At 43.5% G+C, this 26,906-nt stretch overlaps 1 protein-coding gene and 1 pseudogene across 4 annotated transcripts in view; both read left to right on the plus strand.

Annotated features, from left to right (window-relative positions):
• The first annotated feature begins 1,963 nt into the window (after positions 1 to 1,963).
• Positions 1,964 to 26,906, plus strand: part of MAP3K5 (mitogen-activated protein kinase kinase kinase 5) — a 216,719-nt gene continuing 191,776 nt past the window's right edge. For 2 of the 4 annotated variants that reach the window (XM_037843556.1, XM_037843560.1), the window contains exon 1: positions 1,965 to 2,814. In XM_037843556.1, coding sequence (XP_037699484.1) covers positions 2,388 to 2,814 — 427 coding nt within the window. In that variant the 5' untranslated portion in view covers positions 1,965 to 2,387. Of the gene's footprint in view, positions 2,815 to 26,906 lie in introns of all 4 variants that reach the window. The other 2 variants (XM_037843559.1, XM_037843558.1) reach the window with 2 other exon arrangements.
• Positions 15,864 to 17,039, plus strand: LOC119539568 (annotated as a pseudogene).

Consider the following 26,906-nt stretch of genomic DNA (forward strand, 5'->3'; position numbering starts at 1 on the left):
CTTGGTCCTTCTTTTACTGGCTTCTTTGTTGACTTGTGATAATTTAAAATTATTCTTATCCTATTTTATAAGTGACCTTAAATACTTTTTAGAACTAATGCTATATTGGATTATTGTTAATCTGAGCTGAGGATGCAAAGCAAACTTTCACCCAGAATAAAGGCTAGCTAGCCAGGAGACCCTTGCCCATTTGAGGTTTAAAATTCAATTTTGCCTCTCTAAGAACAAACTAGAAAGCCAAGACAGGAAGCCAAGAATTTTGTTCTTCCCCACCACTCACTACCATATAAGTTATCCTTCCGAACTAGAAAAATGTGCTCCTTCTAGACAGAGAAATTGCAAAATGCATACCCTCTGCATGGTCCAATGAGAAAAAAGTTTTCCTTTCCATACCGACACCCCGATCCAGGCTTGGCAAGCTGAGTTAGGGCTGAGTCTCAGCACCTCGTGTCCCCACAGCTTGGCACCCCTGACTATACTGCAAACCCCAAATTTAAGTTATAATTTGCACTATGTGAAATTGTGCATAGTCAACATTAGCCTTTTCAGACTTTATTAGACATGGCCCCAATGAATTTACAGTGTTTAGCATTCCTGGCCACCGTCATGTGGCGTAGATTATCAACTCACAGGAATATGGCAGTTTTGCAAGTTGTTTAAAAGGTACATATCTGTTATTAGCCCATCAGCCTTTTGTTTTAGTATGATCATTGGTTCACTAAGTATCAAAAGTTGAATGTATACCATTTAGATTCCAGTTGACATCAAGTATATAGTTTCTTTAATATAAATTTACTTCTATCATTTTACATGCCTTTAGAAAAATCTAACGTCACTTTGCTTCGTTGAGGTTACAACTGTGCAGCTTCTAGATGTTTCTCCTAACTCCTATTTCCTTCCTTACTTTATTCTTGACTACTCAACTGTTTTGTCCTACCTTTTTTTCAGGCTTGCAATGTAATCCACATTTTTCTTCTGCCTTTTTCATAGGACATTATGCTTCAATCTCAGTTCCTGAGATGAGGAGTCCAAAACCTGCTCTATTACTTCATTATCTTCCCTGACTCTCTCAACAGCCACAGCATTCTGGAGAAGTTCTCCCAGAACAGACCCTTTGTCTTACACATCGGTTTTTGTTCCCCAAATAAGTAGGTGCTTTTTTTGTTTTGGTTGCTCTTTAACAATCCAGGCATTTTTCTGTGGTGCAAATTAAGAAATAGAATAGGTCACCTAATTTCCCTCCTTCATCTTGCGTATGATCATTTGCCGAGTCAGTAGATCTTTCCTAAATAAGTATTTGGCGCTTGTGGGGGAACTTAAAGATCCTAAAGGAGAATAAGACGTTCAGCAGTTGGAGTTTATCAACGACTTTCTAGTGATAACGAGCACATGCTAATGAAAAATTTAAAATGGAGAGTGAGTACCAGGGACTGACCTGGTAAATTTAACCTGCCACTGCCGCGCCACCGTCCCGGAAACACGGACCTCGGGTTTGGGCCGGGGCTCCGGGGCGCGTGTGAACTCATCCTCCCGCCGGGCCTAAGGCGGTCCCCGGGGCTCCCCAGCGCCGCGCGCGGTGCAGGTCCTCCGGGCGCCGGCGGGGGGCGCCGTGGGCGCGGGCAACGTTGCCAGCGCCGCCGGGGTCGGCTCGGAGGGCCCGGGGAGTGGCCCGGGAGACTTTTTTACGCCACCCTGCGGCCCCGTGCGCTCGGGGATCTGCCTACCCGAGTCGTCCCCGGCAGGGCCCGGTTGGCGGCGGCGGGGACCTTGGAGTCCGGCCCAGGTCCGGGCGGCGCGCTCGGCTTCGTCGGGCTTCGGGCTTCCCAGCAGCGCCCTCCCCCGGGGCGTCCGGACTTCGGCGCCGCGACGAGTGGGCGGCGGGCCTGGGGCGGCGAGGCTGGCGCTCTGAGCGGCGATCGGAAGACAGCGAGGCGAGGGGAGGAGGAGGAAATAGAGCCGATGCAGGGCGGCCGCCGCCGGGGAGGGAGGCGGGTCCTTTGGGCGGCCGCAGGGCCGGGCCGCCGCGCACCCAGCCCGCCCGCGCGCCCGGGGCTCTCCAGGTAGCTCTGCACCCGCGGGCCCCGCGTTGGAACCCACGCCCGGGGGGCACGGGGCCAAGGAGGCGCCGTACCCTGAGCGCCCAGCCCTCCCGGCTCCCCGCCCTGGTCCTCTGAGCCCGGCGGCGGGCGGGCGGCGCGGCCACGGAGGCGCCGAGGAGGGGCGTCCCCCCGGGGGACAGGGCGCCCGAGCGCCGGCGGCGGCGCGGCGGGGACGGCGATGGCAGTTCCCTAGCCCGGCGGGCGCGCAGCAGCCCTGAGCTGCGGCTGGCCGGACGGGGCGGCGCGGCAGGGGACGGCGCGGCCCCGGCGGCTGCTCCGCCCGGCAACATGAGCGCCGAGGCGGGCGAGGGCATCACCTTCTCCGTGCCGCCCTTCGGCCCCTCGGACTTCTGCGTCCCGGCCGAGGGCGGCGGCGCCCGGCGGGGAGGAGCGGCCCCGGAGAGCGAGGACGACCCGCCGCCACCGCCCGCGGGCAGCTTCTGGAACGTGGAGAGCGCCGCCTCCCCGGGCACCGGCTGTCCCGCCGCTGGCGCCCTCCGGAGCCGGGGCAACCCCGGGGGCGCGGGCGGTCGCCGCACCTCGGTGGCATACGTGATCAACGAAGCGAGCCAGGGCCAGCTGGTGGTGGCCGAGAGCGAGGCCCTGCAGAGCCTGCGGGAGGCGTGCGAGACGGTGGGCGCCACGCTGGAGACCCTGCACTTTGGCAAACTGGACTTCGGGGAGACCACGGTGCTGGACCGCTTTTACAATGCAGGTGCGTGTGCCACCCTTCCCGGGCTCCGCGGCCGCTGGCCACGTTTCCCCTCGCCGTCCTCCCGGACAGCTTTTATTTTCCGCTGGGCAGGAAGCGGGCTTCCTGCTTGCTGACTGACTTCTTGCCCCACCTTGGGGACAGCGAGCGGCGCTGCGCGACTGCCCCGGGCGCCCGCCGCTTGTGCTTGTGCAAGAGCCGGCGTGCACTTGTGCAAGAGCCCGACGCGCCCGGCCACGATCCGCGTGGTAGCGCTGGGCTCCATGTGCTGGTCGCGAAGAAATTCTGTTTTTCGGAAGGGCGAGACTTTTGCCCCAGTCACTCCGCTGAGTGTCTCGCTTTCGCTTCTGTCGGGCTTGGCCCTGTTTTCCTTGTGCATCTACCTGTGACCCTTTTAGATGACGCCCTCCTTCTCCCCGCTGGCTCCTTGTCTGCGGTTTGGGGTGTGCAGAAACATTATGGTCACATAATGTTCGCAGAGCATGTTTAAATGAATTCGCAGGTCATGTAGTTTTTGCGCCAGCAGATTTTAGTGCTTTCAATTTCCCAGCTCTTATCAAGTTGAACTTTGAGGTAATTACTTCCCAAAGTAATAACTTTGTCGTTTACACTAATTTGTGTGATATCCTTGTTAGGGTTTTGGGTGAAAGAAGTAGGATCTGTCTTTTATGACCCCATCTATCATGATGGGTGTTTTTCAAGCAGGAAAGTTTATAATTTTACATTGTCTAAAGCTGATATACTATCTTCATGACTGAGATTAAATTGGCCATTAAAGTAATTGGTAGCATAATCCATGAAAAAATATTTTTTCAACCTATCACTGATTTTAGTGACTGAAGCAATTACCTATGGGCTAGCAAATGTGAGGAAATAATGCCATGCTATAGAAATGAGCCTTTTAGGACCCTTTACCCACAAAATGGGGAGTATATGCGGATTTATTTTTATAACTGTGGGTGGGAAAATTTGATTTAATGGTGGCTTCAAAACAATAAGGTTTGCGTTTGTGCTCACATAAAAAGGTTTTATATTCCAATCTTGTTTTTTCAGTTCAGATTCTATTCAATCTCTTTAAAACACCTGAAGTAGGCTTATGTCAGGTTTGGAATTCAGCCAAAGCTGAATATTTTAAGAACAAGAAGAACTTCATGTTAAGGAAGCCAGACTAAATAAACTGGGACTTTCTGCTTCTGGTATTTTTTCCAGTCTTGAACTTCATAGCTGAATATGAATGTCATCTATTAAAGCTTGGGTCTTTGGGTGGCTTGCTGTAAAAATTACGTAAACATAACTTTTCTAGAATTATAGTACTCTTATCTTTGAATTATAATTTGGAAGACACACATGAAGCTTCAAAGAACAGAAGATAAGGGAGAAAAGCATTTGACTACCTACTAGAGCCTATTTTTATTGCCCTGATTGGGTATTTTTTAATAGGCCTCTGCAAAAACATCATCAGCCCTATGCTAATTTGAAAGAAAGTTTCCTAACAAGGCTCTCTTACTATTTATTCTCCAAATACTGCCTTCGGGAAAGGGAGAGGGGAAGATTAGAAGGGAACCCGGTAGTTGAACCGGCATCTCACTTAATCCTCCAAACAAACCTGTGAACAAAGTACTTCTTACCCTTCTTGGGTGAGAAACCAAAGGATCCAGAACCTGTCCTGACACGCACAGAAAGTAAGGGGTCTGTGCAGGGGTCCACTGCAGGTGGCTGCCCTAAAAGCCCAGGCTTTATGTGATGCACTTATTCTCAGGATCTAGGGAAACCACAAGGAGTGATGTGGCCCAGAGCTGGTGGGGTCCCCAGGAGCCTTTTGGGTGTCACGTGGAATTGTGGGGAGGGGCTGCTCTGGGGAGCCCCATGTTCCTGCTCCAACTTGGTCCTGTCCTCTGGCTGCCTTCAACCTGCACCGGCCCCAGTTCAATCCCTGTCCCTGGGTGACACGCACTCTGCAGTGTCTTGTTCAGCATGAAAATGAGGCTGTACGAAGATAGTATCGGTTTCACCCAAACCCTCAGTTTCTCTAAAACCGGGTACAGAGAATTTGATGGCTGTAGAATTTATTTTCTTCTGACTTCTAGCAGATGGCTTGCTCCTTTCCGCTAGGAGTCAGCAAACTTTCCTGTAAGGGGTCAGATAGTAAGTATTTCAGTTTTTGCAGGCCGTAAGTGCTCTCTCACAGCCACTCAACTCTGCCATAAACCGGCGCACTCACAGCCAGCTGCTGAACAAATCAGTGTGGCCATGTTCCAATAAAACTTTATTTATGGATACTGACATTTGAACGTCACATAATTTTTCGTGTCAAAAAACCTTCTTTTGATTTTTTCCACAGCCATTTAAAATTGTGAACACGATGCTTAGCCTGCAGGCCGTAGAGAAGCAGGAGGCCTTCTGAATCGGCCGGCCACCCTGCTGACCTTTGCTCTCCACCCACCCTCTCCCACCTGAAAGTCGAATCGTTGGGAGATGGTGGGAGGAACACTGCTCTGCAAGCCAGATCTGAGTTTTAGTCCCCACTCTGCACTGGAACCGTGCAGCTTCGAGCCAGGCCCTTCATGTCCTCCGTTGGCAGAACCGAAGGGGGTATTGAGCTGAATTGCTAAGATTCCCTCATTTAATTCTGTGAATTTGCAAAGGTCAGGCAGCATGATTTGCTGGGACAGAGCATCACAATGGGGGGGTTTCACGGTCTGAATTCTGGACCTGCTACTTCTCTGATTAGGAGCAAATCATTTAAAATCTCAGGCAATAGTGGAGGGTTGGAACGATTGGGATTGGAAATTGCCCCCTCTCAAATTCTGTTCTTTAAAATGATACTGCTGTTATTCTAAAGAGGCCATTCCTCACCTCAGATATTAATGGCCTGCTTGCATACACAGACTGCCTTGGACTCCCAGGGTTGGAAAGGGCCTCTCAAGTCAGGCTGAGAGTGGGGCAGGTTCAGGGGACATGGTGGGGGGTGGGGGTGGCTTCTCAAAGGAGATGACCCTGAATTGAGCTTGAGGACAAGCAAGGAGGACCTCAGCTGGGTCTCAGTTTGTGGACTGGTGGCTTTTTTAACACTAGGTCGCATTTCAAGGTTTTCATTGCTTTTCCCTGTTTGATGGTGTTTTAGTTCCTGGCTGCTAAAACAAATACCATGCAGTGGGTTGGCTTAAACAACAGAAACTTAGTGGCTCACGGTTCTGATGCTAGGAGAAGTCCAAAGACTGGTGTTCTGAGTCTGGCTGCCAACGATCCTTGGCCCTTGGCTTTTTTGTCATATGGCAGTGCATGGCAGCCTCTCCTGGCTTCTCTGGATTCCGTTGACTTCTGGCTTCTTTGTAGGGCTTTCTCTCTGGGTGTCTGAATTTCCTTCTGCTTATCAAGGACTCCAGTAATGGGATTAAGACCCATCCTGATTGGGCTGGGCCACACCTTAACTGAAGTAGCCTCATCAAAAGGTCATATTTATAATGAGTTCACACCCATAGGAATGGATTAAGTTTAAGAACGTGTTTTCCTGGGATACATAGCGCTCCAAACCACTACAGATGGTTCCTGAACTGTATTTCTAGTCTGTTCCTTGAGCACATTTGTCACTCTCTCTTTCACTCTTTTTGACTTGGGAAACTTGTGCTTTATCAATGCTTTTATGAAAATTCATCTTATTTAGGTTTACAAGGGACTGTCACTAAGAGATGGCAAGTCAAGGTAAAATCACCCCTTCCCTGCCCCCTACGTTGTAGGCAGTGACATTCCACCAACACTGAGATTTCAGGGTTACAGGTTGCTTTGTGGAGGCAGATGGATCCCAGCTGTTGGGAATCTCGATATATATATATTTTTAATGAACATTATTCCTGTGACATATAGCTAGAACAGGCTTTATTATTCCCCCATTTTGCTGATGAGAAAACCGAAGTGTAAAGAGCTTATCTTCCTTTGTTGGGTTAGATGACTGAAGGTTGATGTGTGGAACCTGGAACGGACTCTTCCCTAATTAGCGTCAGTTTTATAGATGGCAATTAGATTCTGGAACCAGCCTATAAAAAGCCTTGTTAACTCAGTGTACATGAAGGATGGAGCCCACTCACCATTTTAAGCATGGTTTCCCTAGGAAAGTAAGTTCCTGGAACCTAAAGCTGGGAGTTGGAGTACACCTTGCCCCATGGCAGAATCAGCAGCTTTTGCTTTGATGTTGCTTTTGATAGCATTTTGGACTGATATAGATGCATCATCTTGGACTGGGGAGGGGGGCTGTGGTGAGGGAGGGGACAGAGGGAGGAATTGAAGGCTGAGGCTGCAGGGAGAAGAAGGGTGCTCAGTGGAGGCAATGCCAGTAGGGGATCCAGGAGCAGTTGTACCTCTTTGCACCCCCTTTCCCTCCTAAGCCTCTGTTGGTGGCCCTGGGTTTCCTGCTGATGGAATACCAGACCCATTGCTCCAGGACTGCCCCCCCCCCCCCACTTGCTCTCAGCAGACCCAGGGATTAGCCTGGCCACCAGCTTCACCTTTCCCCAACTGGCCATCATGCCACCGGGGCCTTCCACAGAGCCCTGCACACGCACATCGCAGCCTCTTAGCCCTCCACCCTGTAGGAGCAGCGGGCACCAGGAAGGAACCTCATGCCGGGTGAAACGTTAAGAAGTAACTTTTGGATTTTCATCTGCATCCTCTTTCCGCTTTGCTCAGCACCTGATGAAGGCAGCCCATTTGTGCCATGCTCTCTGGAGAGGCATCTCTCCTCTCTGGACTTGGGTGTGTTCGCCTCCTGCAAAGCTCCTTAGCAAATCCTAACCCCCATATCCCATCTATCCCAAACTGTGACATTCTTGAAAGTCTTCCTTCCACGTCTGCATTTTCTACTTGCAGTTCCAGAGGGGCCTCCATCTGTGTTGTCCCATATATTTTGAGGGAGGGTGTGAAATCTATATTTCCTGAAGTGGTTCCTGTGGAGCAGTAAAATTAAAAAAAAAAAAAATTAGGAGGACTGATTGTCAATGTTTTCTTTTTTCCAAGGAAGGATATTATAGATAGAGACAAGAGAAAATGCATCAACCAGCATCCATTGCCAGGATTTCTTAAAAAGCAAAGATACTTTTAAGTTTAAAAAGTAGGGGAGACATAACCTTAGAATAAAGAATAGCAGTTTGCAAATGGGAGATCTATGAAAAAGTATGAAAACTTGCTAATTAATTATTCATTTTTCCCATTTCACCGTGGACGGGTGGAAACTTTCTCAGGTCAATCAACAGAGCAGGGTTTGGGAACCTCTGATCTAAACCAGTTTCCAGCTTCTTTTCACCCTTGAATCATTCTGCTGCTTCACACAAGAGGCAAGTTTTAGTAAAACTCTCAAAAGAGCAAACATAGGCAGGCTCATCAGGAAAAACTCCAGGTAGGAAGGGGTTTAAGGAGAGCCCAGCAGTGGCCTGGCGTGGTCTTTCTCGGGGCTTGTCGCTTTGTTCTGGGGTGCCATTGGGGTCCCCCACTCCTCTCCAAACACAGAGCACTGTGCTTCCACTTGCTTCCTTGGATAGGTGGTCAGTGGAGGCAAAATTGTAATTTTCCAAAAGTGTTCACTAGAAGTAAAACTAAAAAGAAAACTCCAAAGCACAAAAACAGAGTCGTTTCCAGAGCACTCGTGCCCTACCCTAGAGTCAGCTATAGACGTCCTGCCTGGCCCTGCTTCCCGGGTCCTGAGAGGCCCACCGCTTGGTGGCTGGAGCTGGTTCCACCTGCAGTGACACGTGCTTAGGAGCTCACCCCGCGGCCTGGCCACAGGCCGGTTCCCCTCTGGAGGTGCAGAGCCTGCTCCCCGCTTCCGGATTCAGAGGCCTGGTTAAAGGCCTGGCCAGTTCCTGTTTCGGGTTTGCAGGATCACACGGTTTGCAGCTTCCTTGTGGAGCCGTGGGAGAATGTGCAGGGGTTCCCACCCCAAGGTACAGCTGTTTCTCCTTCCGGAGTGGGTGCCCCAGGGGGTCCTGTCCCACCTGCTCTGGGAACATAGTCAACTGGAGGAAAGGGCACTGCTGGTCAGGGCCTGTGGGCTCCTAGTGAGCTGTGAAGATAGCCCTGCCCAGATGGCCATATGGGGCATTTTGTCCCATCCGCATCCTCAGGGGGTTCTCTCTGTGGCCGCAGAACCTGCCAGCGAGGGCAAGAGGGGAGTTGGAAGTGTGTGGGAGTGGGCAGGGCTGCAGGAACCCGGGGCTGTGTGGGTGCCAGGGAGGACCCGGGCCCCTCAGGCCCCTCAGCTTTGGGAAAGTTCTGTCTTGAAGGTGTCCCACCCTTCTGTAAATTGGATATCGCTACATGAGGAAACTGCCTTTATTTAAGAAAGTTACGCTTACTTTTTGGGAGTGAAATTAAATTGAAGACTTTTATTAGTGGCGTAAAAGGAAAAAGAAAAGGAAATCAAGGCAAAATTATACATTATTTAAAAATCCGTGGGTGATTCTAATACGTTAGTTTCTTGAGTTCCTTTCATGTGCTGGCTTTTCTCTCTGGCCAGAGATGCTGATGGAATATCACAGAAGTAGGAAGGGTAGGGGACCAAACTGATTTTTAAAGGCTTGTTTATTCCAAAAAGTTTAAGAAGTGAGTGCAAGGAAACCTCCACATGAAAAGGTACAGAACCCAAGCTACATTGTGGTAATTTTCCTAGGAGAGATGGGAGGAAGGAGAGGGAATTTAAATGGTGAGAGCATCCCCATCACTGCAGGCAGATGTGTGTGACATAAATGCCACAGAAGTTGCACAATGAAACAGTAAGCATTCCATTTACACGCAAGCCTTTTTTCTGTTACTGTAGTTAATCAACAATGAGGAAAGCACTTGCCTTTGGCATATGATTCATACAGGAAGGAAGTTATATTCCTTTGTGCAGGAAGTTTCCAAAAATGACTTGTAATGAATTTTACCAGTAGTTTCTGAGACTTTGAGACTTGTCTAGGCCTACGGAGACCTAAGGAATGGAAACTCCTGGTGAGGTGCTGGAGTGAAATGGGTATCAGGCCATCTGTCAGTGTAACATGGTTCAAGTATTTGCCTGAGCCAGAGAAGCCTTTCTTTTGGAAAAAATATTGGTTACCACTATTATTAAAAAAAAAAAAAAAAAAAAATCAGCAAGGAGAATAAGTGAGCCCTGGCTGTTACATCTCAAATACATCTTCACGTTACATTCATGTTTTCTAATATGATTATTGTGACAAGCATCAGCTTGGGGCTGGGACAGCCAGGAGCGGGCGGTGATCCTGCTGCCAGGGGCCATGGCTTCTATCCCAGCCCGGTGTTTTCTACTTTATAATTTCGTCCCAGTGGGGCTGAGGTGACTTTGGATGGCCAGATCAGAATGAAAATATAAATTTATGTTGTTCGGTGCACTTTTTATCATCTTACTAACTCCAAGAAACAAATGGATGTGGCAGTGTAATTATCTGTCTCTTACAGTTGAGGAAATCCCTCTTTGGAGAGGGCAAGTGACTCTGTCAAAATTGATGGTTAAGCAGAAGTCGAACTCCGGTCTCCCGACTACCAAATAATCTGGGTGTTTCCCACTAGACCACACTTGTCCCCTGCAGCGAAAACCCTTTCAGAGGTCAGAGAATCTGCTTCAGCTTCTCGGCCCGCGGTGGTGGCGTTCTTACGAGGGAGAGTCTCGGTGATGAGCTGTGACTTCGGGTTGTCTCTTGTTGAGAAATTTCACTGCTATCTTGTTAACATGTTAAGTGAGGATTGAGAAAGCTGATCTTGACATTTCTCTGTCAACACCAACGTCAGGGCCAAGAGCCTCGACTGCGTTCTGGGGATCGGTTGCTTCTCCTGGAGCTGTCATCTGGGCTTTCTCCAGCACGTCTTTCGCCGTTGTCTGGGCAGGGTAGTTAGACAAGTGAGAGGCCAAGCCGGGCCTTTTGCTGCAGTGACCGGGGTGGGGTTGGGGGGTTTACATTACGGCTTGGGGACGGCGCTTTTCCTTGGTTCCCGGAGAAGTTCTTGCTGCTGAGTCTGATTGGCTTTCGCCTACTGTGACAGCATATTCCCAGTAATTCTATTCTGTCAGCATTTATTAATTGCCCTTACTGCAAGGAGCAGCACTGGAGAACTAAGAGACAAGAAGGCGAAAATCTGCAGGGCTGTAGAGCTTATAGTGTACGACTGCTTCCCTGGGAAAACCGACTTGAAGGAGGATACCGGGAGGAGTTACCCGCACTCTCCATTCTCCCCACCCAACGAATTCGTTTTAAAAAAACGTTAAAAAAACTTGTTATGAAATATTTCAGTCATCAAGAAAGTAGAGAAAATAGTAAAACAGATGCTCATGTAGCCAATACCCAAATAGAATAGCTGTTAAACATTTTGTCCTATTTGTTTCAGCTCTCTTTCTCTTTTAAAGAAATAAATCATTCTGGATACAACTAAAGGCCTGTTATACGTCATCAGTTTTCCTGACAGTTCTTCATGGGTGGTACTCAATTATTAATTTTTAAAAAGCTAAGTCAGACTCTCTACAAATATGTAGTGGGCATGTGTCAAATATTTAATTAGCCCATTAATTAGTGATGAAGACAGTATGATATTCAAACCTGTTCAAAGGAGAATTTGAAGAATAGACACACACACACAATCAGGAGTGCCCAAATGACTTTGCTGATAGATGCAAAGTTGACTTAATAGTCTATAAGGCAATAAACTATAATGTTTGGAGTCATCTTTTTTACAGCATGGAAATCAATTGCATCCCTACCATACAGTATTCATTTCTGTTGCTACGGACAAGAATCTTTTGCATTACTGTCAGTTTATACAACTTAATTTTTATCCCAACAGCATTGAAAAAATGGCCTAATCACTGGAAAGACAATCAAGGGCGTGCACCCCTATAAAATAAAAATATAATCCCCCGAAGGGGTGCTGAAAGGATGCCCCAACTCTCTTTTGCCCATTTCCAAATCTTTTACACTTTTTCTGATGGATTTGTTGGCCATTCTCAGTTCTCAGAAGGCTTTGTGCCTTTTGTTGGCCCAAGTGCTCTTAACCAGCCCACTTTCATAGGGCCTGTTGTTTTCCTTTCTCTGCCTCTCTGTCATCTGAAATGGTGTTTGTCCTGAGAAGGTCCTAGAAGACTTCGTTTGACTCAGGGATCCTCGTCAGTCAGGGAACAGGTATGAAGGTGACGAATAGGGTGCCTGTCCCCTTGGTTTTGGATGTGATATGATGTAAGAGCTGTGTGGCCAGATCCAAGTCAGGAAATAAGCTGGCAAAGGCTTTAGGTGACCAGTTGTTCGTGATTATGCCAGCGTGAGGCCTGTTGTGGCTGGAATCCCAACCTCATTCTTATACTAGCAAATTATTAGCATCCCTGATGGGAACTCAGTAGGCTGGACGGCTCCAGAGAGGTTTATTTTTTGGAGGAAAAAGACCTAGGATATTTTAGAGGGCTGAAAACTACTATAAAATTCACACATGCTAATATATTGCTTAGGTCTTGTAATTTAAGGCATTATACTCAGATAAACAGCATGTAGTACCATGTGCCAGGTGCTCTTAATCTTTAAGACAACTTTATGAGGCAGGTAGGATTAGTCAATTGATTTTTTTGTGTGGGAAACAGAAACTCTGAAAGGTTTATCATCTGTCCCGATGTCTCAGCTACTAAGGGGCAGAGCTAAGTTTTGGACCTAATGCCCAAATCTTTTCATTTGGGAGTATAAACTATGCATTTTGTTCTTGAAAATGTTTAAATTATTTTTAGTATCTTGATTTCAGTCTTCTCTTCCAGTAGACATTTGTTGACAGTGGTCTGCACAGAATTAGGCTAAAGTAGGTTAAAAGAGTGCAAATTTTGCCTTTTATGATCTTACAGTCTACCCATTGAATTCAATAATTTGATAAATATATGTGGGGAGCCAACCAAGTGTAAGGTGATGCTCAAAGGAATAATAGATGAAAATTCCAGGGGAATTTTTTAAAGAACTTCATAACAGAGGTGATTTTCATTGAACTGTATCCTTGAGAACAATGTTTATGACTGCTATAACAGATATGAAAAGTGTTGAAGGTAGAAATCTTATATAACTGTAAACTGTGTGTTAGGCTGCCCACTTTATTTTTTATGTGGAATCAGTATTATGTTGCAAATCATCCAAAAGGACTTCCCATATTTTTGTAAAAACCTTTACAGTCTACTATAAATATTGATACAATTTCATTGACTGGACTTTCAAGACGGTATTCCAATTCTTTACTCAAGAAGAATTTTATTATACTGATTCTCAGGGAAACAAGTGAAGTTATTGCCTAACACTTGGAGCCTCTTTCCTTAAATATTGTTTTTCTGGTAGTGAAATTTGATCTGTATTTCAATTCTCTTGCATTAATATTTTCAGTTTGTGATAGAATCTATACTGTTTCAGATCACTGAAATATTCCAGTAATGTGATTTCAATGTAGTGTCCTTCAGGCCTGTAGTTCATCATAAAACTATGTCATCTGCTTGTTGATGATGTCTGTGTGTGGTCCTCGATGGACTGAAAGTAGTCAACCTGACTATCAAGTTATGGAATGACTGGGCTGGAATGAAAATCCAAACAAAATGCCATTTAGATAATAAAGGCAGACCTGTAATTTGATATATTGTTGGTGTAGAATATCTGTGTTATCATATGCATAAAAAATGTCCGTGGTCGAGATCTCAGCGACCTCCGAGGGTTCTAAGCAACATGTATGAATGTATACTTTACATAATAAACATTTCTGATTACTTTTGATTCACATATGTACATTTGGCATATTTTAGCTTTACCAAGGCAATTCCTAGGTTTTGGGGAATTGGCCTTGGGAAACTTGTTTTGGTTGAGTCTGTGAAAATTTGGATCTTTAGTGCTGGATAGTAGAGAGTTTTAGCTTTTCAAAACCAACTGCTGGTCAGTTTTCCAGATACCTTGTCCAGGGTTTACTGCTTATTTACAATCAGTATAGGAAAAGGTTTACAGCAGCGTCTGACTTAAAACTTAATGTATCTCTTAGTGTATGTATACATTATTAGTTGCAAAGCAGGGTTTGGGTACAAGTTGCTTGGCTTCACCCAGCGGAATTAGGGAACAATGTTGTAGCTTGCACGTGAGTTATGAGAAAAATAGTTGGCTTGACTATCTTGCCAAGCAACTGAGCGCTGCCAGTATTTTCTTTGCTTAAAGTATACTTGGCAGTTGGTAAATCTGAAATACAATCGGAAAGGAACTACTAGCCTACACTCTTAGCAGAGTTCTAGACTCTTCTTTCCCCTATAAAAACGATTTAATCATTATGTATTTAATCTATGTAATCTATTTAATCATTATGGACGATACATGAGTGGGTTAACTGGGGACCGCCCACTGTGTTTATTGGAATGTCATCTTGCAGGTCTGCTTTGTTTCCAAAGTCTGAAATGTAGGGTTGTTGACATGATGCTCAGTTGTTTATGCTTTAGACTTGATTGACATTTAATTTCTTGGAGTATTTTCTTAGCATGTACTAGTCTATTTAGGGTATGAGTGGTATGCTTGAGACATAAATGTTAGTTTTGATTAATTTATGTCTACCAAGGTATAAATGACAAAAATTCTTACTTCTCATGAAATAGTGTTTTCTACAAAGTTCACTTTTTAAAGTTTCTTTGGAGAAATGAGTTAGCTGCAAAGATACTAATTAAGAAGGCAAAGTGCAGGAGCATTTGAAAGGTGCTAATATGTGTAGGTATTTGTCAGTGTTCATTAGGAAGTGGCTTAGCTGGATCATGGGAAGTTTAGGAGTTCACAGCTCCTCCATTGTTGACTCTTAGTTTAAGGCAACAGGAGGCAGACAAAAGGCAGGCAACTCCAAGCCAAAGAACTTGTGGGTGACTGAGCTTGAGGGTCCTATGGAGTATTATGATTACGTTTGTATGTGTCTCTGACTATGGCTAATTTGATGCCGACTTATGAAATCTTTGAGAAGGTAAAGCCATCATATTGTAAGAGCGATCCTCTTCTATTTCACCTGAACCTCTTGTGTGCCAGGTACTAAAATTACATTATTGCCATTTCTCCCTGGTAGGGCCCTTGGTTCACTGGCAACATTGACCAGGTTTTTTCACTGCTTGTTGAAATTTAGGTAAGTAACAGAAAAGGGCTGGTTCACAATTTCCAAGCTCCATCGAGCCCAGGACTCATCATTTTGTATAGGATTTATCAGCTGGCTGATCCCCAAGAAACAGGGCTGCATGGTGTCATCTTGTTGAATACAGAGTGAATATTCTTCCTGATGGATAATCTGTTGATTGTCCAGGGTCTTACCTTTTTCTCCTTACCTGCTTCCAAACTATAAGCTCATTTCTAATCTGGAGTCGCCCAGGAAGGGCCAGACCCCATTCTCAAGTGGTGCCAGAAGCAAGTAAGCTATTCACACAAATCTGTTGCCAGGTTATGACACTACTTGGGAATCTTGAGGCAGAGTGATACTGTGGTGTTCATTTGTTGCCAGGCCTTAATTTTCCCAGTTCATGGCTATTTCATAGGTTTGTGCTTTCCTCTGACCACGTCATTAGGTGTATTGGAATAAGTTGGCTGGGGCAGATGTAGAAAGCAATCCTGATTTTTCTGTTTCCAAACTCCACATTCTTTGGTTTGTTCTCCTTGGTTCGTTTGTTGGGGTGTGACGTTGTGTTGACTAATAAGCCACACTTAATTTGAGATTCCCTGAGAGTATACGAGGAGGGGAGACTGGAATAGGCCCTGATCTGCTCTAAACTGCTTCCAATTTCCAGTTACCTGGTCTCAGTGCCAAAATCTCGGTCTGAGACTTGGTCTGGTTTGCAGCTTCCAATAACTTTATATTGAGTGTGTGAGGATTACAGTTTTGAAACTTGTCATTGGTGGGTTCGGCAGCTGCTGCAGTGTTCTCCGCGGGTGCTGGCGGGCACGCTGGGATCCACTGCCCAGGAAGACTTCTGCCTCGGTTCCTACTGCCATCGCTGTCCCCATCCCACTCAGGGTTATGGTGACAGCCGAGGCACCAAGCACTGGTGGGGCCAGTAATGACCACGATGGTCTGAGGAACAGCTAATTCCTGCAAAATTTTGCTTTGCTGGACTTGTTATAGGCCAAACTGAAGTGGATATCATGAGTCACGCTACACAGGCAATTTTTGAAATATTGGAAAAATTCTGGTTGCCCAAGAACTGTCCACTGGTTGCTATGAAGATGGAATTTGGTGTTGATGTAACCACCAAAGAAATTGCACTTGCTGATGTTAATGATAGTGATTTCTGGAGACTCTGACTGTCGGAAGACAGAAGCCAACAGAAAGACAGTCATATTGTGACCTCAAGGAAGTAACTCCTGAAGGATTCCAGATGGTAAAGAAAAATTTTGCGTGGGTTGCAGAGTGTAGAGTTGCTTCTGAAATCAGAAAGTCAGGGCAGGGTTTGTAATATCGATGGATTCAACTTCTGATCTTGGTCACTGTGAAAAAATCAAGCAAGAGGATGGAAATTTCGGCATTCCTCAGGAACTTCAAATAACCTCTGCCCATAAAGGACCAGATGAAGCACTGAGGGTTAAAGCTGAGTATAAGGGGATGGCGTTCGCAATGTATTTGTGGCAATAGCAGACAAAAGCAGGGTTTAGGACCAGTGATGTCTGGTGACATTCCATATCCAGTTGTCAGCTGTCCTTGCCCCTCATCAGACTGCGGAGCTCAGGATGTGTCGTCTTCTCTTCGACTACCCAGTGGTCTTGGCTGTTTGGCCATATTCTCTCCAGAAGCTTCAGCTCAGCGTGCTGCTCAGATATTTGGATTAAACAACCATTTGGTATGGGCCACTCTGCCAGCAAGCATATTAAACACATAGATTTCCTTGAAGCAGGCTGATAAACAAATCAGAGATTGCAGTTTATAAGAACATCATTGTGTTTTTTAGGAGAAAAACTGCAAATTTCTAGTATAGCTGCAGAAAAAAGCAAGATAAGATGATTCTAAATCAATCAGAGAAAGCAAATAAGATTTATTGAATATATGGTTCTCTAGATCCGTGGATTAGTAGAGCACCTGTACATATTTTTCAATATATTTTTTATGAGTAGTGAAATTACCATATGGACATTTTTAGATTGAGCTCTTTTGCTTGATATATGGTCAGTTAGGTAGATAACATGATCAAAGAAATTTATCTCTTAAACACTAATGATGTCCTATTATAGAGCTCTAAATTACTATTTGACCTTCTAAATCTCAACCCATAAGTTTGAGGAAGATAAAATGGTAATATCCTAAAAAGAGTGGTAAAATCAATTTAGTCCCCTTTTACATTCTGGACTGTATGAATTTCTAAGGACCTATTTTTTAATTTACATTAATTTATCTCTAGCTAGATAGCTATGTTTTTAAACAGTTGTTTTTTTTTTTTTGATATATATTCACACACCACGCAGTCCATCCAAAACGTGCAATCAGTGGCTCACGGTGTGGTCACAGAGTTGTGCATTCATCACCACAGTCAATTTTAGGACATTTTCATTACCCCAAAGGGAAAAACCCCAAACCCCTTTCCCTTTTTGTGTTTATGCTTGGCATTGGTGTGGTGCATTTGTTGAAGATGATGAGAGAGTGTTAAGATATTACTGTTAACTATCAAAATAAAAAAATAAACAAATTTGTAATTGTCCTATGTAGCCACAGAACAAAGCATTACTGAACTTTCAAGCCATAATATGTACCTCATGTGAAATCAACAGGGAAATTCCTTCCTGATTTCAAAATATTGTATAGTTGTTTATGATCTTGAGCTTGGCATTTTTTATTGTCATTTAAGCTAAGAATAATCATGGAAATATTTCCCTTTTTCTTCTCTCTTTAAGTTCTGTGTATTTCTTATTGCCCCTTTATATTACCTTTTAAGCTAATCCTTTAAAAGCTGTTAAATAAATCTTGATTTACGTTCAAGATTTGGTGTTCAAAGCATACTTGGTTCTTTGGTGGGTATATAAAAGAGCTGTTGCTGCATAATTTTTGCATTATAGGTTAAATAACTAAGAAGGAGAAACTGAAAAAGCCAAGTCAAATGTTACAGGATAATGAGAAAGCCTTAGTTAGAAAGTCTGACCCAGAAGGAGCAGTTTCAGGTACTGGAAAGGATCATGAACTTATAATTCCACGCCTCTTCTCCTTGTCTGTCTTGTTTATCTTGTATCTCTAGTACCTGCTTTAGTTCTTGGCTCATTTGGACACATCGCTCTATTGGATGACAAATGCCAATAGACATTTGGACACATCGATCTATTGGATGACTGGGCGTAGCACTTTTCCCCACAGATGTTAGTTATTTGATGTCCCCCTTTCCAGCTTACTTGTGAGTTAAGCTCCTTGATAGCAAAGACCACATTTTATGGATCTTGACACCCCCTTGTTTTTCCATACATCTGTCTAACGTATAGGAAGTGCTTTAAGATGCCTCCAAAATAGAATTCAGTGATGGCATCTACCCTTCCCTGGAGGGGCTCCCAGTCTGGCATGGGAGTCTAGCCTATAAACATAGAACTTGAATATATTGTGCTTAATTGTTATGCTGGAGGTTTGTATAAAGTGCTTTGAGAACATAGATGACAAGGGATTCTTCTGGGGGAGGAAGAAGTGTGGAGGAAGTTGGTGAAGCCTTCAGAGAGGAGGCAATGTTAGAATTGGGCTTTGAAGGATGAGAGTGATGGCTGCCATCGATTGAGCACATATTTTGTGCCAGGAATTTTAAATCCTGGGAATAAATGAGTCTCCCCACAAAGTTGGGGTTGGAATAAAACATGGGCCTATAAGGGAGAGAATGAGCACAGAGATTTGAAAGTGGCCTAAAGAGGGCTTGCCAGAAGGTCAGTCATGTTGAGTGTTTCAAGAGCACTAACTAGATTTGGAAATTCTGAAGCCCCTGCTGACTGTTTCCAGAGCAGGTTCAGACTTTGAGAGTGGGTCAGAGAGGGGAGGCCTATAATAAGGAGTGTTTTGTAAAGAAAGGTTGGTGAGAGAAGAAGGCACTCGCTGGACACCGCCCGTGCTGCCCCCGGACCCGGTCATTGCCTGATCGTGCCAACCCCACAACGTCTCCGAGACGTGATCAGGCCAGTGACCTTGCGGCCCAGGTGTTAGTCAACGTTGCTTCTTTGGGAACATGGAACACAAATTCCAACCACTCTCTTCCGGAAAGAACTTCTGGGTCCTGACTCTTTGTGAATGGACTTTGTTTCTTGTTCTTTTTAACTGGCCAGAAATAGAGTGGCTTTTCCTTATGAGACTCTGCACCTTAGATACATTCAAATCCACAGCGACCCAGCCTACATTGAGGATTCTTTGCTGGTTGGATACAGTTTTCAGGACTGGAGGGCTTGCTCAGGAAGGGACATCCCAGGCCAGGTAAGGTTTTCATTCATCTGCCTCTAGGGACTGGATTCCCAGGCATTTGAATTCAAGGAATCCGACAGGAAACAAAAGTGCTTTTATTGTTTCCTCAGCCTCCCAAACACTTCATAGCTCATAAAACTGGCTGCTTACAAAAGGCAGAATTTTTTTTTTTTCTTAAAGATCTTTTTACTCAATGTCATCTCACTTTTTAAACTTACTGTGGAAACACATTTTTTCAAAACTCTGATCCCTTTTTAGGTTTTCTTCAGCTTAGGTTCTGTTCTAGTTTGCTAAAGTTGCCAAAATGCAAAATACCAGAAATGGACTGGCTTTTACAATTGGGGGTTGTTAGTTCACAGATCTACAGTTCTAAAGCCATAAAAATGTCCCAGTTAAGGTATCAGTAGGATGATACCTTCTCTGAAGAAAGGCTGCTGGCATCTGGGTTCCTCTGTCATATGGGAAGGCACAGGGCCTGAGTGTGCTGGGCCTCTCCAGGGTTTAGCTGCTGGTTTCTGCTGCTTTCTCCAAAATGTCTCTGGGCTTCTTTCTTAGCTTCTCTTTCTTAGCTTCTCTCTCTCAGCTCCTGTGCATCCTTGCTTGTTTCTCTCTTATCATCACCTGGGGCAAACTCTGGATTTCATCTCTTAGCTTCTCTCCTGGTTCTGGTTTCAGTGGCTGTCTCCAAAATGTCTCTGGGCATTTTCTCTCTAAGTGTTTCTGTCTGTGTCAGCTCTGAGGTCTCCCTCTCTCTCTGTCCATCTCTTAAGGACTCCAGTAAACTAATCAAGACCCACCCTGAATGGGCAGGGTCACATCTCCTAATCGAAAGATCCCACCCAAAATAGATCTGCCCCCACAAGACTGGATTAAAATAACATAGTCTTTCTATGGGGTCCATAACAGATTCAGACCAGCACAGGTTCCCAGTGGAGCTCTGTGCTGATTATTTGTTGAAATAAACCCTAGATTCACTTGGAGGGCCTCTTGCTACCAGGCACATGCCTTCATTTGCAGGCTTTGTCTGTTTGACCATTCCAAAAAGGACCCCCTGAAATATTCTCTGAATAATTACTATTGTTTTTATGGCATGTATTGGAACCAACTTCCCTCACCCTGACTTTCTTTTTTTAAACTTATTGTAATAACAAATATACAACCCAGAATTTCCCATTTTAACCACTTTGAAGTGCGCAATCCAGTAGTGTTAGTTACATACACAGTATTGTGCCACCATTGTCAATATCCACTACCCCAGCTTTTCCATCACCTCAGACAGAAACGCCTCACTCATGAAGCAGACCCCCCTCATCCTGCCCACCCCACCCCGGCCCCTGGTAAACCACCACCTGTCCCAGTGAAGTTTGCTTCTAGGCATCTCCTGTAAGCGAGATGATACAATACCTGTCTTTCTGTGTCTGGCTTGTTTCTCTCAGCCTGATGCCTCCAGGTTTCATCCACGCTGCAGCAGTCACCAGAACTTCATACCTTTTTGTGGTTGAATAACGTTCTGTGCTGTGGCTAGACCACATTTTGTTTGTCCATTCATAATTTCGTGAGCACTGTGGTTGCTACCACCTTTTGCCTGTTGTGAGTAATGCCGCTACAAGCCTCGGCTTATAAATGTCTGTTTGAGTCCCTGTTTTCCATTCTTTTATTTCTGCTGCATACGGAGAGGTGCCAGGCTTGCCCAGTGTGCCTGGGGAAGGCCACGAGGAGGAGGGCAGCTCTGTGCCTGAGTAAGCACGGCCGGAAGGGGAAGATACTCATTTCCCCTTTGCTTAGAAACATTTCCTATAATTAAGGAATACTCTACTAAGGACTATGGATTCTTATACATATATATATATGTATGTATAAATCAATGGAGAATAGAGGCCAGCATATTTTGAAAACCTATTTTGGCAGTCAGCTTTCAGTTGAAACTTGTCTTTTCTAAAATGCTAAATGAGCATTTCCAAAGAGAATGAATTTTTGAACACTGGGTTGTCGAGATAGTAGGGAATCTCCTTTGATAATAGCAATAATCATGGTAATAGTAATAAAACAATTAGGGCAGGAAAGGTTTAATTGTGCCATTTTCTAGGGGCACTATGGGGGAACTGGCTGGGTTTCATTTCTTTTGTTCCTATGAAATTGGAATTAAAATGCCTTTTTTGGGTCAGATGACTCCCCGGTATGTCTCTCCAGCCCAGACAGGTCCCCACCCCCAGATCTGTAGATTTAATGCCTGCTGTATACACCACCTTGCTGGCTCACAGGTATCTTACACTCATTTCTCTGTGGAAATGGGTTCTCCCCCTTGTTCTTAACATCTCCTTAAGTTGCAACCTGTTTTCAAAACCAGAAACATGTTCTTGATTCCTTTAAAATAGTCAATGGAGTGTCTGTTTGTGTCTTTGCTTGTTCTTTTTGATTTGTGTGTGTGTGTGTGTATATATAAAGAATATCAATCCTTTGTTTTTTTTTTTGAGTTTGTTACATTTTTTCCTTAGTTTGTTATTTATTATGATTTTGTTAGTTACATTTTTAGATGTAATTTTGTTAGTTACTTTGTGTTCCGGTTTGCTAATGCTGCCTTTTTGCAAAATGCCAGAGATGGATTGGCTTTTATAAAGGGAGTTTATTTGGTTACAAAGTGATAGTCTTAAGGTAAGTGTCCAAGGTAAGGCATCTACAATAGGGTACCTTCACTGAAGGATGGCCAGTGGTGTCTGGAAAACTCTGTTAGCTGAGAAGGCACATGGCTGGTGTCTGCTTGCTTGCAGGTTGCGTTTCAAAACAGCATTCTCCAGTGTTGCTCTTGGGGCGTTTTGTCCTCTCTTAGCTGCAGCTGCTCCTCAAAATGTCACTCTCAGGTACTCTTGGGGCATTTGTCTTCTCTTAGCTTCTCCAGAGCAAAAGTCTGCTTTCAAAAGCCATCTCCAAAATGTCTCTGTAAGCTGCAGCTCCTCACTCAGCTCCTGCGCATTCCTCAAAGTGTCCCTCTTGGCTGTAGCAAGCTTGCTCCCTCTGTCTGAGCTTATATAGTGCCCTAGTAAACTAATCAAGGCCCACGCTGAATGGGTGGGACCACATCTCCATGGAAATTATCTAATCAGACTTATCACTTACAGTGGAGTGGGTCACATCTTCATGGAAACACTCAATCAAAGAATTACAATCTAATCAACACTAACACGTCTGCCCACACAAGATTGCATCAAAAGTAATGGCGTTTGGGGGGACATAAAACATTCAAACTGGTACACATTGTTAGATACATTTTTAATTAGTCAAAACTGTTAGTTTTTGTTAATTCTTGTGCTTTTAAATTCAGGTTCTTGCTTCATACATAGATTTGAGAATTATTCATCTATATTTTCTTCTGTATAGTTTAATAGACTTTCTTTTTTTTAAATTCATTTTATTGAGATATATTCACATACCATGCAGTCATACAAAACAAAGCATACATTTGATTGTTCACAGTACCATTACATAGTAGTGCGTTCATCACCAAAATCAATCCCTGACACCTTCATTACCACACACACAAAAATAACAAGAATAATAATTAAAGTGAAAAAGAGCAATTAAAGTAAAAAAGAACACTGGGTGCCTTTGTTTGTTTGTTTTTTCCTTCCCCCATTTTTCTACTCATCTATCCATAAACTAGACAAAGGGGAGTGTGATCCATATGGCTTTCCCAATCACATTGTCACCCCTCATAAGCTACATTTTTATACAGTCGTCTTCAAGATTCATGGGTTCTGGGTTGTACTTTGATAGTTTCAGGTATTTACTGCTAGCTATTCCAATTCATTAGAACCTAAAAAGGGTTGTCTAAATTGTGCATAAGAGTGCCCACCAGAGTGCACTTTCAGCTCCTTTTGGAATCTCTCTGCCACTGTAGCTTATTTCATTTCCTTTCACATCCCTCTTTTGGTCAAGAAGATGTTCTCCATCCCATGATGCTGGGTTTACATTCCTCCCCGGGAGTCATATTCCACTTTGCCAGGGAGATTCACTCCCCTGGGTGTCTGATCCCACGTAGAGGGGAGGGCAGTGATTTCACCTGTCAAGTTGGCTTAGCTAGAGAGAGAGAGGCCACATCTGAGCAACAAAGAGGCATTCGGGAGGAGGCTCTTAGGCACAATTATAGGGAGGCCTAACTTCTCCTTTGCAGTAACTTTCTTTTTGCATTTGACTCCTTCATCCATCTTGAATTTATTTTGTTGGATGATGTAGGGGAAGTAATGTATGCTGTATTTCAGTGTACTATAGTTGAAGGAAACAGTTTATGGATAAGTGAAATTTATAAACATAATATTTACTTAAATAGCACTTAATATTTGGTCATGGTGTGGTCTGAGCTACCTCATTATTTTTATAAATCATGTTCTCCCTCTCTTATGCTGAAGATAATTTAACCTTTTCAGTTTTGCTCAGAGTTGCTGCTATAGATATCAGTTATTGTACTGTCTATAACACTATAGTAGAAACCCATGAGAGGGGCTGAGCTTCCCCTTTAACCAAATGCCCCCCCCCATCCTTGGAGGGGAAGATGCCCCCACATGCTCTTACCTTCCCTTGGGGGAAGAGGCAAACTTAGGAACAGGCATTAGTTACTTTCCCTTTCCTGCAGCACAGCAATGTGCAGCAGCTCTTTGTGCCAAAACTCTCCCTGTCTCTCTTTCATTCATTCTTACATTCAACATCTATTTATCAAGGGCCTACTATGTATGAGGAAATATTGGGTGCCAGAGATATGCAAGAGTATATGAAACCAAGCACAGTCTCTGCCCTGGTGATTGCTTGGTGCAAAGTACTGAGCTAGCTCATACATACTTCTGAGTTTTCATTCATTGATTCTTTTTGGTGTTGTGGCATCTCAAGTGCCAGATGTTGGGGACAGAGGGTGAATGTGACATGACCTGACTGCCGAGGGCCCAGGTGGCGTCTTCAGGCTTCCATGCCCCACTGTTCATTTTTCTGTTTAATGTTGCCCTACCCCATTTCTGTATACTTCTTTTCTGCCATTTTTAAAAACTGATTTTGAAAATTGAGGTATAATTCACATACCATGAAATCTACCCTTTAAAGTGCATACAATTCAGTGGTTTTTAGTAGATTCACAAAATTGTGCAACCATCACCAATATCTAATTCCTTAACATTTTCATCCCCCCAGGAAGAAACCACTAATCTGCTTTCTGTTTCTATGGATTTCCCCATTCTGGACATATCATATAAATGAACAAATAATATAAAATGTAAAATATGGTGTTTTGTGTCTGGCTTCTTTCACTCAGCATAATGCTTTCCAGGTTCATCCATACTACAGAATGTATCAGTGCTTCATTCCTTTTTTTGGCAGAATAACATTCCATTGGATGGATATATCACATTTTGTTTATCCATTCATCAGTTGATGGACACTTAGGCTATTCCTACTTTTTAGCTGTTATGAATAATGCTGCAATGAACATTTGTGTGCATGTGTTGGGTGGATTTATGTTTTCATTTCTCTTGGATGTATATCTAGGAGTGGAGTTGCTGGATCATGTGGAAGATCTCTGTTTAACAGTTGAAGACTTGCCAAACAATTTTCTAAAGTGACTGTATCATTTTCCAGTCCCACCAACAATGTAAGATGGTTTTGTTTTATCCACATCCATGTCAACACTTGTTATTATCTGTTTTATTATTATTATTATTATTATTATTATTGTTATTATTATTGTTACAGCTGTCCTGGTGGATTTGTAGTGTGACCTCATGATTTTGATTTGCATTTCCCTATGGGCTAAAGATGTTGTGCATCTTTTCAAGTGTTTATTGGCCATTTGTGCATGTTATTTGGAGAATTATCTATGCAGATCCTTTGCCCATTTTTCAATTTGCCTTTTTATGTATGAGTTGTAATAGTTTTTAATATATTCTGGATACAAGTCCATTATTGGTATATGATTTGCAAATCATGTATCCCATTTTGTGAGTTATGTTTATTTTCTTGATATGGGGCCTTTGAAACACAAAAGGTTCTAATTTGTTGTATTTTGATTTATCTATTTTTTTCTTCTGTTGTTTGTGCTTTTGATGTTATACTTAAGAAACCAAAGTCATGAGAGAGTTACCCCTATGTTTCCTTCTAATGAAACCAAAATCATGAAGATTTACTCGTATGTTTTCTTCTAACAGTTTTATGGTCTTTGTTCTTACGTTTAGGTTGTTGATCTATTTTGAGTTAACTTTTGTATATGGTGTGAGATAGGGGTCCAGTTTCATTCTTGTGCATGTCGATATCCAGTTGTCCCAATATGGATTGTCTTGGCACCCTTGTTGAAAATCAACTGACCATAAATGTGTAGGTTTTTCCAACATTCTCTGTTCTTTCCCATTGATCTATACATTTATCCTTCTGCCAGTACCATATTGTCATAAGTTTTGAAATCAGGACATGTGAGTCTTCCAACTTTCTTCTTCTTTTTCAAGATTGCTTTGATTGTTTTGGTCCCCTTACATTCTATATGAACTTTAGGATAAGCTTGTTAATTTCTGCAAAAAAAGGCTGCTGGGTCTTCCTCCTATTTTTAATTGTCCCCAGTATCTTTCCTTTCTCATTAAAATGTTTTCCTTTCTTGCATTTCTTGGCTTTCATGACATCTGGACTCAACTTTTGTTTCTTCCTTATTGGCTATTAAACTGATTATAACATAGATTGCAAAGTTTTCAGGTTTTGGGGCATTTATTTTCATTTATTACAGCTTTGGATGGATTGGTTGTCTTTCTTTCCATCCATCTGTCCTTTTTCCCTTTCTTTCACCCTCCCTTCCTTCCTTCTTTTCTTCCTGTGGTTTCTGCACTTATCAGAATTATGGAAGTTAGCAGAGTCTGAATTCATAATAAATGAGGTGTCACTACTTACCTTTGTCTGCTTATTACCCAAAACTTAAAAATTTAAATGTGGAAAGTCAAAATATTTTCTGAATGCATTATTGTGGTAATAAACTTGTGCCTTGTGGCTTTCTCTTATGCAAAATATAGAAAATACAATTTTTTATAAGGAAAAAATATTGAAAAGTTAATTTCCTCATAACATGCTTACTCATCCATGCTCTTTCTAAGCATGACCTCTACCTGTGGGTATTTCCAGGGTGTGTGGTTTTTAGCACTCTGGATTTTGCAGAACTCTGCCTTTAGCATTAAGAAATGGAGTTTATAGGTTTAAATTGCCCACTGTAGTAGTCTTAGGTTGGTCTAATATGAAACCTTCTCTGAAATGTTACGTTACCCTGGGAGATGACATGTTCTTTGCTCTGTAAATCTTTTTTTTTTTTTTTTTTTCATAACTTTTTTTTTTTTTTTTCATTTTTATTGAGATTGTTCAGATACCATACAATTATCCAGAGATCCAAAGTGTACAATCACTTGCCCCCGGGTACCCTCATACAGCTGTGCATCCATCACACTTAATTTTTGTTCAATTTTTAGAAACTTTTCATTACTCCAGACAAGAAATAAAGTGAAAGATGAAAAAAGAAAAAAAGGAAAGGAAACTCTAAACCTCCCCTATCCCTAACCAACCCCCCTCAATTGTTGACTCCTAGGATTGATATAGTACGTTTGTTACTGTTTATGAAAAAATGTTGAAATACTACTAACTGTAGTATTTAGTTTGTAATAGGTATATAGTTCTTCCCTATATGCCCCTCT

Source organism: Choloepus didactylus, chromosome 7, assembly GCF_015220235.1.
Source record: "Choloepus didactylus isolate mChoDid1 chromosome 7, mChoDid1.pri, whole genome shotgun sequence".
Classification (NCBI taxonomy): Eukaryota; Metazoa; Chordata; class Mammalia; order Pilosa; family Megalonychidae; genus Choloepus; species Choloepus didactylus.